This window comes from Microplitis mediator, chromosome 3 (assembly GCF_029852145.1).
Source record: "Microplitis mediator isolate UGA2020A chromosome 3, iyMicMedi2.1, whole genome shotgun sequence".
NCBI classification, from domain to species: domain Eukaryota; kingdom Metazoa; phylum Arthropoda; class Insecta; order Hymenoptera; family Braconidae; genus Microplitis; species Microplitis mediator.
The window spans coordinates 1,730,355-1,745,090 of record NC_079971.1 but is presented as its reverse complement, the minus strand read 5'-3'; the positions used below and the strand labels follow the sequence as shown (position 1 = coordinate 1,745,090).

Sequence of the window (14,736 nt, the reverse complement as noted above, 5' to 3'; positions counted from 1 at the left end):
AAAAATAACGTTAGTATTTTTTTTTTACTACCACATGTAAAAATTTATATTTTTTTTATTAATACGTTTGTAATAATTAAGTATTTATTTTGAATTATTTTTATTATCAAAAGATAATTGAAAAATTAATTATTCACATAAAATTTGTGCGTTTATTAATTAGATAAAATTAAAATACTAAAAAAAAATTTTATTTTGAAATCAAAGTCGTAGCGCGACTTAGAAATCAAAATTATTTAATTGATTGATAAATTTAATGAATTAGATAAAATTAAAATACTGAAAAAAAAATTTAATTTTGAAATCAAAGTCGTAGCGCGACTTAGAAACGAACTCCATCAACTCGGATTCCATTATCTCGGAATTTCCCCTGAATCTTGACTCCCATTACAAGTGACACTCTCCCACCTATGCTATACATTTGTATGGGTCTGTATATATTTATATACATCACTTATGTAGATGTAAGAGCGCATGCGTTGTAATTTATTTTTCAAGAGAGAAGGGGCATCCGTTAACTCGAAAATTCCATGAAATTTCCGCTCCTCCGTAAATTAACTGTCCGAGTTAATGGAATTCAATTGAATCAAAATTATTTTTAATTACTTATAATTTTGAGATCAAAGTCGTAGCGCGACTTCGGAATCAATATTATGTTAAATTTTTTAATTGATTAATAAATTTAATTAATTAGATAAAATTAAAATACTGAACAAAGAATTTAATTCTGAGATCAAAGTCGTAGCGCGACAGGAATCAAAATTATTTTTAATTATCTAATCAATTATTAAAAATTTGGATAATTACTGTATTGCTTTTACAAAAACACTTTTTTTTCAGTGTAAAAAATAAAGAAAATAAAATTTTTGAAATTCATCTTTAATACTGCGCGTATTGCATTCAATTAAATACTTGTGTTAATTATTTATAATTAATTGGCGTTAAAAAACCTGCGTCAGTTTATAAATATAATTTATTTATTATATTTATCTGAGTAATTCAAAAATACTTTAAACGTCAATAATACTGTTACGTTTTTTGTCATGATCGACGGCGTCTAAGTCATTACCTAGACTACCAACTCGACCTCTCAATCCAATACCAACTTGTCCAGTTGCTTTTAATTTTTCCTGCATTTGAGCTAAAATGTCTTGCATTCTTCTTATCTAAGAAGATAAATTATTTTTAAAATAATCAAAACAATGATAAATAATTTAAAAAACTTACTTCTTCATCTTTTTGAAGCAGCAGTCGATCGGTATCTGATATACTATTTTCAAAGTGCGGACCAGAATCTCTTTTTAATTTACTAGAACGCAAGGGTTTTATTTTAAAATATTCAAATAAATTTTAATTATAAATTTATAAGATTGTCGTTACATTGTAGAGCTTAAATACAAATAATTAGTAATAATTATTTACTTGGGTAAGTACCTCCTTTCCCTGATTGCCTGTTGCGATATTTGAGATATGCATTGAGCTCGGAAATTTTCATAATGGACATCTTGAGTTACGTCTTTTAAATCTTGCATGTGGGTTGATATCAACATTGTACGCAACTTAACGAAGTCACTGTGCTTTGGATTTTCAACTGTTGATTAAATTTTTAAATCAATCAGAACGTCAATTTAAAAAAAGACAACGCAGTTACAATTTTTCCAAGATTTAAATTTAAAAATAACATCGATCAGAAAATATTTTTTTTAAGAGCTTGAAATTAAAATGAAAATAACTATAAAACAATGCGGAATTTTGAAAAACTTTATTTTTAATAATTTGTCAGGAATAAAATTACCAACAAAAAAGTTCCTTTGACATTTTGTGATAAGCATGACAGTTTCACCGGAAAAGTTAAAAGATCTTGAAATTTATTATAATTTTGACTTGAAGCTCAAATAACTTTTGAACAGATGGATTTCCAAAAAATGATAAGCGACATTTTTTGTAATATTTAACTCCTAGTTGATGTCAATTGTATTTTTTTGTAATTTATGTTTCCGTAAAATTGTAACTGTGTTGTCTTTTTGTCAATTAATGTTTCAATTCTTTTTTAATTAATTAATTAATAAAATTTGAATACGGCTGCGGCAGTTCGTCACTGGATATTTTTAAAAAGTGGAGGGAATTTTGAAAATGACGTTAATATTTATTGTGAGTAATGAAGTGAAAGAAAACGTAAAAATTCAGACTTAACTCTACTATTAATCTTTTAAAAATAATTTACTTGAGTTAATTTTTAAAAATTTGAAATTAATTTTAAAATAAAATATAATTATAACCTTCTACTACTCCCCAAGGATATTGTCTTCCTCTAACTTTTCTTCCTGCTACCTCGAGCACAGTCGAACTTCCAATGACCGCAAAAGGTACACAAGCTTTTAGTTCTTTGTCCTGTTGTTTGAAGTCTTCGTCTTCATCACTGTCGCAGTCCGGAAACTGGTAGATCTGTCAAAAATAACATTATTAAATACAGCACAGAAATAAATTTATGAAAATTTTTTACCTGGATCTCATGTTCTTCGATGTCTGATAAAATGTTTTGTTTCAATCGTTTAACTTCCTGAGTTGTCAAAGTGTCAGCTTTAGCAATCACTGGGACGATGTTTACTTTCCGGTGGAGTCTTTTTAAAACTTCGAGATCCATTTGCCGTAAGCTAAAATAAATAATTTTTTATACATTTATTTATTTGAATAAAATATACAAAATTCTTACCCGTGACCATAAGGTGGAATAAAATATAAGCAACAATGAACGCGATTATCTTGGATATTTTTTCTATTGAGTCCACTTTCATCAGTGAAATACTGACGGAATTGTTCGTCGATGTATGCAGAACATGCCTTCCATGTATCTTCACAATTGACAGCATCTCCAAATCCTTTTAAAAATTATTCAAAAATTTTAAATAATAAATTTGACTGAACAAGTATTTTTTTATAAATTAAATTTGAATTACCCGGGGTATCAATGATATTTAAACGTAATCTCACTCCTCTTTCTTCAATGTCCATTGTCTTTTTTTCAATAGTCGTCGTCTTTTCAACGCGATCTTAAAATAAAATAATCAATGATATTACAAAATATAATAATTAAATACGAAATTTTAATGAGTGTGAATGTAGCAGACATGTGACGAATTTCAAATTACAAATAAACGAATTAAACAATTTAAAATTTGAAAATAAAAAAATGCACACACTCATTTTCAAATTCTATAAATGCGCATTTTTTTATTTTTATTCAATTCATTTATTTCAAAATTTTGAAAATTCACAATTGTCATTTACACTCATAAATTTTTTGATTTAAATCTTTGGATTCTTTTTAAAAATGACAAATTATAAAAAAAAATATTTGAAAAATTTGCACCTGTAGTTTTTAAAATTTTCTACATGTGCATTTTTTTTTTTTTATCATCGATCTGTTGAAATAAAAATCCAAAAATTTGTGTCTGTTAATTTATGATGATCGAGAAGTTAACAGACAGTCGTAAACTTTCGGATTTTTTTTTGCCGGAGAATTACAAAAAAAAAAAAAAAAAAAAAAACTAATAAAATGCACATGTAGAAAATTTGAAAAGCTGTAGGTGCAATTTTTTCAAATATTTTTTTTTTAATTATTTATTGCTTAAAAAAAATCCAAAAATTACCATATGTTGGCCAACTTCCGTTTCATAATTTATGACTGAAGTTAGCAGACTAACAATTTTTGAATTTTTTTTTGACAATTTCTTTGCAAAAAATAAAAAAAATGCACATGTAAAGAATGAAATAAACTATAGGTGTAATTTTTCAAAATATTTTTTTTAATATTTATTTTTTTGTTAAAAAAAATCCAAAAATTTTTAAATGTCTGCTAACTTTATTGTCATTAATTTTTTAGACATTTATTTTGTTTATAATTTATGGTTTAGAAAAAAATCAAAGTTACTAAAACGTCGGCTAACTTCAGTAGCATGAAATTTAAAAATATTTACCAATAGCATCAGGAATTCGTCGATCTTTATAAAGATCTCCAAGAAATAAACTGTTAATAAGGGTCGATTTACCAAGACCAGATTCACCCAAAACCATCAACGTAAATTCGAATCCTCTTTTCACCGATTTTCTGTGAACTTGTTCCGGTAGTGTAGCGAAACCAATATAATCCCTGTCTTGCTAAATGAAATTTCATTTATTTAACAATACCACACATATATAATTACATAGTAAATAAAATAATATAAAGATGTAAGTTGTAAGACGTTTTGAATATTTAATAAAGTGTAGACACTTACCGCCAGACATGGTAGCAACAATAACACAGGAGCCGGCTTGCCGTCTAGTCTACTTTCATATAAGTTTTGTTAGGCACCACGACGTCGATGCGTAAGTTATCTCACCCCTTGTCACCCCATACACTCGCGCACCCTCGCGCAATCAATAATCTCTAAGAGATTTTAGTTGTATCCTTATTGCTCTGACACACCCGCGAGCGTTTTTATTTTTTTTATTTTATAATTCATACAAAATAATAATAAATTTACTGAACTGGAGTTTTTTTTTTACTACAATTCGTCAGAGTAATAGACCTTCAGGTATCTAGAGAAAAGTCAATTCAAATCGAGGCAAAGATTACAGAAAACCTGGACATAGACAAGGAAAAAATCAACCTGGCAAGGAACCAATCCAAGCTGAGAACCTGGAGAACATTTTTTTAGAAATACGAATTAATTCATATGCAGAAAAAAAGGATTTTTTGGCGCGAAAAATATTTTGTATTATAAATCTCCCCCTAAGAAAATTTTTCTTTTCAATGGTCGACAGTCGAATTTAAATAAAACAATTTTTTTTATATTATTAATGTCATTAGAAAAAGCTCAGAAACTAAAAATTATTATTGCGCGAACTCTTTAAATGGCATTTTTTTTCGTAAAACAATCGCAGAAATCATTTTTTTGTTATTGAATCAACAACTTTCAAAAAAACTATTATAATATGAATTTATTAATTTTGTATTCAATTAGTTGGATTCCAATTACCAAATATTGACATCGAATAGTAAACACGTGTTTTAAGAAATGAAAGTGATGCTGCTTCCCTAAAGACTTTTTCGAAAACGGTGTCCGATTAAAAGTAGCAGTATTTCCAACATATTAAGTTCATTAAACATAACTCTATTATTATATGCTTATCATACAATTTTCGTCTGTTACGCTCTAAGCGCAGAGCCGGAATTTTTTATTACAGATTATTTAAAAAGAAAATTTATATTTTAGTCTTTTGAAATTTTATGAATTTTTTTTACTATACTTTTTTTGTCGAACAAATGAATGATAATTATTTTTCAGATATTTTAAATATTAAAATGTTTCATATTAAATATCAAAATTGTCACTTTTGAAACAATTTGAATCGACTAATATATAGATGTACACTTATGGATTTAATCATTTTTCTTAATCAGGGTACAGGAGAAGTTAATTAAACGTAACATGTTGATTTCACGAATCGGTAGAAAATTTTATGAATATGCGTTCCATAATACCGCACATTTAAAAAATCCTGGTGATTGTTACCCAGTTTTGAAATAAGACATTGAATTTAAATAATACAACAATTAATTTATCACATAAATATTTATTATTTCAATTTCGTCAAGCTCGTATTTAATTTTTAATTACCGTGCAAGCAATAATATAACGTGTGAGTTATCAATTAGTTTTAATTTACATTTTAACGCATATTACTTTCTTATATCATATACATATTTTTTTTTTTTATTTAAACAATAGAACACAATGGAGATTTTTATAAATATAAATTTTACTGATAAGTCCTACGTAATTTACTCTCCAACAGACGTGGAAAAAAATCTTTAATTTATTAAATAAAAGATTTTTTTTCCCCAAGTGACAGAAAAAAAATTGACTTTTTGTTAAAACATCTTGAGGTCATTCTCAAACAATCCCTCAACTTTTCAAAAATATTTAATAATTTTAAATTGTCATCAGTATTTAAATTTTGTTAATTAATTAAAGAAAAATTAAAACATTAATTGCAATTTTATTGCATGGATTTTTAAAAAAATGACTTACAGTTGACATCAATTGGGAGTTAAACGAAATTTCAGGAAAATCTTCATATTAATTTTATAATTTGAATTTTCAAATTTTGCAGAATTTATTCAATAAATTTTTTTAAACTCCTAATTGATAGCAACTGTAAATAATTTTTTAAAAATTCTATACCTCGGAAAAATTGTCCATTTTTCAATTAAGGTTTTACTTTTTTCTCAATTAATTAATAAAATTAAAATTTGAATACAATTATGACAGCTGTCATTGAATATTTTTAAAGAGTGGGGGAGGGGGCTGTCTGAGGATGCCCTCAAGTCAACAATTTTTTTTTGCTGCTTGGGTTATTACTGTATACATAAACGAAGGCTAGTTAATTGAAATTAACATTACATTTAAATACAACATTTCGTTAATCAAAATTAAAAATAATATTTACATAAACAATAATATTTAGACCCAGGTTGCGCGATCAGGCACATTAGTATTAGTACCAATGTATTGTGGATTGACATTTGATTTCAGTTATGACCAAGAAAACCAGGAGCGATTCGCCGACGCGGTAGGACTTTTCGGGGAAGAAGGGATCGATCCTGACGGCGTTTGTGGTTGTGACGGATTAGCTGGTTCTGTTTTAGGTTGAATTTTTTCATTTGTCGCAGCGTGCATTTTTTTCTCATACTCCCGGACGTCATCGAGAGTCATGTCGTGCCACTCGTCGATCCAAGCGAACGCCTGGCGATGGCCCAGCAGTAAAATGTCTCTTATGCACTGAAACAGTTGCAATTTAGCCTAATTAAAAAATTGTGTGATGCCGTGCAGTCGGGGTGTAAAAAATAAAACCTTGTGGATGAAATCTTCAACACGAGTTTGCATCCCCCATACTTCAAATGATGCATCAACGAGTTTGTAAGAACACATTATTGGCTGTGTGGTTTCACGCCAGCCTTCTATTAATGGCCCTCGTCCTGTTTTTTTTGACTGGAAAAATTTCGGATCCTCTTCTTCTTTGTAATGTTTCGCTGACAATTCGTCGTACGCGATATCAATAAAATCAACTTCTCGGTGGATTAATTCTACTGGCGTTAAACCTAAACACTGAATTATAAATACATAGTGAATTAGTTTGATAACTAATTAATTAATTTAAAGTAATTAAAAATAATATTTACATTTTCAGATGAGCCATTGTTGTCTTCATAGCGAGTTTTAATAGATATTTGAAATTTAGGCATAAATGAACACTAGAAAAATTATATTTTTATCAGTACAAATAAATATATTAATTAATAATTAATAATTAATAATAAAGGGCCGCTTATAAAATATGTTCGCACTTATGGGGAGAAGGGGGGGGGGGCGTACTTGACGAGAGGGCTCGGGGGTCTAAGGAAACGTGACCTCTGTAGCTCATTAAATTTTTATTTTTTTTATACGACAGAAAGTTATTCATTTCATATTTTAAAATATATATAGAAAGTAACATTTTTTGGCGCAAAAAAAAATTTTTACTATGAAATGAAGACAAAGATTTTCTTAGAACTGGAAAAAATTTATTAAGTAAAAATTTTCTCGGGGTGAGTAAAAATTTTTTGAGCCAAGAAATAATTTTTTTCTCTGCATAAATATTTCTATGTATATATTTCCGTCATAATGGGAGGGAGATCTGCTGGTTGTGACGCAATATTGATAGGAGGGATTGCAGAAAATGTGACAGCGCGACTAAAGGGAGAGGGTCTAGGTAATAATATGCGTGACGTATTTTATGAACTGCCCATTAATTAACTTACTGTGTATTCTGTTATTGTGAAAGGATAATAATTCCATGCTTTTTCAGTGACATAAAAAATTCTTGGTATCAATGCTTGGATCCAATAAGGAAGTTTGCTAAAATCAAATTTTATTATATTTTATTTTGGCACAATATTTAAAAGAAAAAATTTTAATTGAAATCAGCGGCAATTACAATTGAATTAAAAAAATAAAATTAGATCATGAACCCAAAAATCAAAGCATCCAAAGTTTACTAAGAGAAGTAAAAATAACTTGTCCCAGTAACGGAATTATTCTGTCTCAGAACTAGAACATGGTAATGACATTTTACTGTCTAATTCAAAACTCAACCGTTTGAAATTTTATTATTTTTGTAAATAAATATTGAGATTAAAAATTATGTAGTGGAATTGAAATGGGTTCAAAATAATTGAAAATAAATACCAGTGGAATTAGAATATTTATTTGGTCTTGAGGTCTCATTAGAGACAATTACCTGGAAAGATGAATTCTTTTTTCAGTAAATTGTCCCTTTCCATGAACGGGATCCTCGCATTCGCTGTTCTCGACAACTTCGACACCTTCATCAGCATCTGACTGCTCATGACTGTGCCTGGCAATCATGTAAAGCTGCCCGATGCGGTACTAAAATAAAAATTTTAAATTGTCAGACCTAGCTGTCAAAATGAACTACTTAACTATGAAGCTTTAAAAATAAAAACTCACTTCTTCCACAGTCAGTGGCATGCAAATTCGATACTCTTTGGTTAAAACCATGGTTCAATTCACCAATGACCTTTCAATAAATAATCACGAGTGAATAAAAACTGCAGGGACAAGTCCGGGATCTTGATCTTCAAGTGACAGCAATAAATATTTTTTTTCACTTCATTAATAAATCGTATTTTTTAAATTAAAATCGAAAAAGCCGACAGCAAAACAAGTTTACTTAACTGAAGTTGCCTTCATGTTCTTTTTGTCATCTGGGCTCCGCTTCAATCAATACCACAGTTACCAACATTGGATTTATCAATGCAAAGTCCCTAGAAAAATTTTATGGCACTAGATGTCAAGGTGATTTTTCATACTGACGTTTGGAAGTCAGATTTGGTCAAGGCTTGCAGGCACACCGTCAAAAGTAAAAATTTCAGAAGTATACCAACTTCAGAAACTCACAGTTAGGAATGTAAAAAATAAAGATGGTTCATAATTCAGAATGAAAAATCATCACCTTGTCAAAAACATCGAATCTCTAATCTTTATATCAACACATACTCAGAATTTACAATATTCATTCTTTCGTAATAAAGAATTAACAATATTTAGAATGACAATATTTCAGAAATCCAATACTTCCGAAATATTCAAACTACGAACGCCAATTCTTCAGAATTACATTTTATACGAATGACCATTTTAGTAAAATTTTCTAAGCTTTGCTGACAGTCGGTATTACAGACTTTCCCTATGAATTTACCATTATCATGTGAGTGCTTTGGCGGATTGATTGGGTTTAAAAAATTTGTATGACTCGTTATGTAATAATTATATATGAATTTTACGAGTTTAATTTGTATGAAACGATTATATTGAATGTACTGAATTAAGATAGAAGTGCTATTTGTGGCCAGTAATAATTAAGTTCTAATAACTCTCTAATCATGAATAAGTGAAAATAAGTGAAGATTTACTAATGCCAAGTGCAAACCGAACCACTAATTTCAAAAAGTGGTTCGGTTGGCACTCAGAATTAGTGAATATTGACTTACTCATGTTTAGAAAGAATAGTTGAGTTATAATTATTTAAGCTTCAACATAAAATCGTAAAATTAGTGACATAATTTTTTTAACACATACTAATAAACAATATAATCTCATCTGAATAGAAAAAATAGAATTATCACCAGTTAAATTTTTACGAGAAATCCCAGAGACATACCATTGAAATTCTATAGAAAATATAAAAATTATAACCAGTTAAATTTTTACGAGAAATCCCAGAGACATACCATTGAAATTCTATAGAAAATATAAAAATTATAACCAGTTAATTTTTTACGAGAAATCCCAGAGACATACCATTAAAACTCTATAGAAAATATGAAAATTATAACCAGTTAATTTTTTACGAGAAATCCCAGAGACATACCATTGAAACTCTATAGAAAATATAAAAATTATAACCAGTTAAATTTTTACGAGAAATCCCAGAGACATACCATTGAAATTCTATAGAAAATATAAAAATTATAACCAGTTAAATTTTTACGAGAAATCCCAGAGACATACCATTGAAATTCTATAGAAAATATAAAAATTATGACCAGTTAAATTTTTACGAGAAATCCCAGAGACATACCATTGAAATTCTATAGAAAATATAAAAATAATAACCAGTTAAATTTTTACGAGAAATCCCAGAGACATACCATTGAAATTCTATAGAAAATATAAAAATAATAACCAGTTAAATTTTTACGAGAAATCCCAGAGACATACCATTGAAATTCTATAGAAAATATAAAAATTATAACCAGTTAAATTTTTACGAGAAATCCCAGAGACATACCATTGAAATTCTATAGAAAATATAAAAATTATAACCAGTTAAATTTTTACGAGAAATCCCAGAGACATACCATTGAAATTCTATAGAAAATATAAAAATTATAACCAGTTAATTTTTTACGAGAAATCCCAGAGACATACCATTGAAATTCTATAGAAAATATAAAAATTATAACCAGTTAAATTTTTACGAGAAATCCCAGAGACATACCATTGAAACTCTATAGAAAATATAAAAATTATAACCAGTTAAATTTTTACGAGAAATCCCAGAGACATACCATTGAAATTCTATAGAAAATATAAAAATTATAACCAGTTAAATTTTTACGAGAAATCCCAGAGACATACCATTGAAATTCTATAGAAAATATAAAAATTATAACCAGTTAAATTTTTACGAAAAATCCCAGAGACATACCATTGAAATTCTATAGAAAATATAAAAATTATAACCAGTTAAATTTTTACGAAAAATCCCAGAGACATACCATTGAAATTCTATAGAAAATATAAAAATTATAACCAGTTAAATTTTTACGAGAAATCCCAGAGACATACCATTGAAATTCTATAGAAAATATAAAAATTATAACCAGTTAAATTTTTACGAGAAATCCCAGAGACATACCATTGAAATTCTATAGAAAATATAAAAATTATAACCAGTTAATTTTTTACGAGAAATCCCAGAGACATACCATTGAAATTCTATAGAAAATATAAAAATTATAACCAGTTAAATTTTTACGAGAAATCCCAGAGACATACCATTGAAATTCTATAGAAAATATAAAAATTATAACCAGTTAAATTTTTACGAGAAATCCCAGAGACATACCATTGAAATTCTATAGAAAATATAAAAATTATAACCAGTTAAATTTTTACGAGAAATCCCAGAGACATACCATTGAAATTCTATAGAAAATATAAAAATTATAACCAGTTAAATTTTTACGAGAAATCCCAGAGACATACCATTGAAATTCTATAGAAAATATAAAAATTATAACCAGTTAAATTTTTACGAGAAATCCCAGAGACATACCATTGAAATGCTATAGAAAATATAAAAATTATAACCAGTTAAATTTTTACGAGAAATCCCAGAGACATACCATTGAAATTCTATAGAAAATATAAAAATTATAACCAGTTAAATTTTTACGAGAAATCCCAGAGACATACCATTGAAATTCTATAGAAAATATAAAAATTATAACCAGTTAATTTTTTACGAGAAATCCCAGAGACATACCATTGAAATTTTATAGAAAATATAAAAATTATAACCAGTTAAATTTTTACGAGAAATCCCAGAGACATACCATTGAAATTCTATAGAAAATATAAAAATTATAACCAGTTAAATTTTTACGAGAAATCCCAGAGACATACCATTGAAATTCTATAGAAAATATAAAAATTATAACCAGTTAAATTTTTACGAGAAATCCCAGAGACATACCATTGAAATTCTATAGAAAATATAAAAATTATAACCAGTTAAATTTTTACGAGAAATCCCAGAGACATACCATTGAAATTCTATAGAAAATATAAAAATTATAACCAGTTAAATTTTTACGAGAAATCCCAGAGACATACCATTGAAATTCTATAGAAAATATAAAAATTATAACCAGTTAAATTTTTACGAGAAATCCCAGAGACATACCATTGAAATTCTATAGAAAATATAAAAATTATAACCAGTTAAATTTTTACGAGAAATCCCAGAGACATACCATTGAAATTCTATAGAAAATATAAAAATTATAACCAGTTAAATTTTTACGAGAAATCCCAGAGACATACCATTGAAATTCTATAGAAAATATAAAAATTATAACCAGTTAAATTTTTACGAGAAATCCCAGAGACATACCATTGAAATTCTATAGAAAATATAAAAATTATAACCAGTTAAATTTTTACGAGAAATCCCAGAGACATACCATTGAAATTTTATAGAAAATATAAGAATTATAACCAGTTAAATTTTTACGAGAAATACCAGAGACATACCATTGAAATTCTATAGAAAATATAAAAATTATAACCAGTTAAATTTTTACGAGAAATCCCAGAGACATACCATTGAAATTCTATAGAAAATATAAAAATCATAACCAGTTAAATTTTTACGAAAAATCCCAGAGACATACCATTGAAATTCTATAGAAAATATAAAAATTATAACCAGTTAAATTTTTACGAGAAATCCCAGAGACATACCATTGAAATTCTATAGAAAATATAAAAATTATAACCAGTTAAATTTTTACGAGAAATCCCAGAGACATACCATTGAAATTCTATAGAAAATATAAAAATTATAACCAGTTAAATTTTTACGAGAAATCCCAGAGACATACCATTGAAATGCTATAGAAAATATAAAAATAATAACCAGTTAAATTTTTACGAGAAATCCCAGAGACATACCATTGAAATTCTATAGAAAATATAAAAATTATAACCAGTTAAATTTTTACGAGAAATCCCAGAGACATACCATTGAAATTCTATAGAAAATATAAAAATTATAACCAGTTAAATTTTTACGAAAAATCCCAGAGACATACCATTGAAATTCTATAGAAAATATAAAAATTATAACCAGTTAAATTTTTACGAGAAATCCCAGAGACATACCATTGAAATTCTATAGAAAATATAAAAATTATAACCAGTTAAATTTTTACGAGAAATCCCAGAGACATACCATTGAAATTCTATAGAAAATATAAAAATTATAACCAGTTAAATTTTTACGAGAAATCCCAGAGACATACCATTGAAATTCTATAGAAAATATAAAAATTATAACCAGTTAAATTTTTACGAGAAATCCCAGAGACATACCATTGAAATTCTATAGAAAATATAAAAATTATAACCAGTTAAATTTTTACGAGAAATCCCAGAGACATACCATTGAAATTCTATAGAAAATATAAAAATTATAACCAGTTAAATTTTTACGAGAAATCCCAGAGACATACCATTGAAATTCTATAGAAAATATAAAAATTATAACCAGTTAAATTTTTACGAGAAATCCCAGAGACATACCATTGAAATGCTATAGAAAATATAAAAATTATAACCAGTTAAATTTTTACGAGAAATCCCAGAGACATACCATTGAAATGCTATAGAAAATATAAAAATTATAACCAGTTAAATTTTTACGAGAAATCCCAGAGACATACCATTGAAATGCTATAGAAAATATAAAAATTATAACCAGTTAAATTTTTACGAGAAATCCCAGAGACATACCATTGAAATTCTATAGAAAATATAAAAATTATAACCAGTTAAATTTTTACGAGAAATCCCAGAGACATACCATTGAAATTCTATAGAAAATATAAAAATTATAACCAGTTAAATTTTTACGAGAAATCCCAGAGACATACCATTGAAATTCTATAGAAAATATAAAAATTATAACCAGTTAAATTTTTACGAGAAATCCCAGAGACATACCATTGAAATTCTATAGAAAATATAAAAATTATAACCAGTTAAATTTTTACGAGAAATCCCAGAGACATACCATTGAAATTTTATAGAAAATATAAGAATTATAACCAGTTAAATTTTTACGAGAAATCCCAGAGACATACCATTGAAATTCTATAGAAAATATAAAAATTATAACCAGTTAAATTTTTACGAGAAATCCCAGAGACATACCATTGAAATTCTATAGAAAATATAAAAATCATAACCAGTTAAATTTTTACGAAAAATCCCAGAGACATACCATTGAAATTCTATAGAAAATATAAAAATTATAACCAGTTAAATTTTTACGAGAAATCCCAGAGACATACCATTGAAATTCTATAGAAAATATAAAAATCATAACCAGTTAAATATTTACGAAAAATCCCAGAGACATACCATTGAAATTCTATAGAAAATATAAAAATTATAACCAGTTAAATTTTTACGAGAAATCCCAGAGACATACCATTGAAATTCTATAGAAAATATAAAAATTATAACCAGTTAAATTTTTACGAGAAATCCCAGAGACATACCATTGAAACTCTATAGAAAATATGAAAATTATAACCAGTTAAATTTTTACGAGAAATCCCAGAGACATACCATTAAAACTCTATAGAAAATATGAAAATTATAACCAGTTAATTTTTTACGAGAAATCCCAGAGACATACCATTGAAACTCTATAGAAAATATAAAAATTATAACCAGTTAAATTTTTACGAGAAATCCCAGAGACATACCATTGAAATTCTATAGAAAATATAAAAATTATAACCAGTTAAATTTTTACGAGAAATCCCAGAGACAT

General features: G+C 27.1%; 2 protein-coding genes across 5 annotated transcripts; both read right to left on the bottom strand.

Moving 5' to 3' along the window:
• Window positions 1-26: 26 nt before the first annotated feature.
• Window positions 27-4,422, bottom strand: LOC130665048 (septin-2). Of its 3 annotated transcripts, none has more exons than XM_057465297.1 (9): window positions 4,278-4,422; window positions 3,978-4,154; window positions 2,958-3,050; window positions 2,714-2,879; window positions 2,504-2,654; window positions 2,280-2,445; window positions 1,423-1,591; window positions 1,228-1,309; window positions 27-1,166 (listed from the first exon to the last, which is right to left on the bottom strand). In XM_057465297.1, the coding sequence occupies exons 1-9, from the start codon at window positions 4,285-4,287 to the stop codon at window positions 1,011-1,013; spliced, it is 1,170 nt and encodes a 389-aa protein (XP_057321280.1). In that variant the 5' UTR covers window positions 4,288-4,422; the 3' UTR covers window positions 27-1,010. The 3 variants fall into 3 exon arrangements, with proteins under 3 accessions (XP_057321280.1, XP_057321281.1, XP_057321282.1); XM_057465298.1 differs by having other exon boundaries at window positions 1,435-1,591; XM_057465299.1 differs by having other exon boundaries at window positions 3,978-4,158; window positions 4,278-4,380.
• Window positions 4,423-5,599: 1,177 nt separating this feature from the next.
• Window positions 5,600-8,826, bottom strand: LOC130665483 (cytoplasmic phosphatidylinositol transfer protein 1). Of its 2 annotated transcripts, none has more exons than XM_057465902.1 (6): window positions 8,556-8,826; window positions 8,326-8,474; window positions 7,847-7,943; window positions 7,229-7,300; window positions 6,900-7,154; window positions 5,600-6,848 (listed from the first exon to the last, which is right to left on the bottom strand). In XM_057465902.1, exons 1-6 carry the CDS (start codon window positions 8,604-8,606, stop codon window positions 6,582-6,584), a joined length of 891 nt encoding a protein of 296 aa, XP_057321885.1. In that variant the 5' UTR covers window positions 8,607-8,826; the 3' UTR covers window positions 5,600-6,581. The 2 variants fall into 2 exon arrangements, with proteins under 2 accessions (XP_057321885.1, XP_057321886.1); XM_057465903.1 differs by having other exon boundaries at window positions 5,600-6,827; window positions 8,556-8,824.
• Window positions 8,827-14,736: the final 5,910 nt, after the last annotated feature.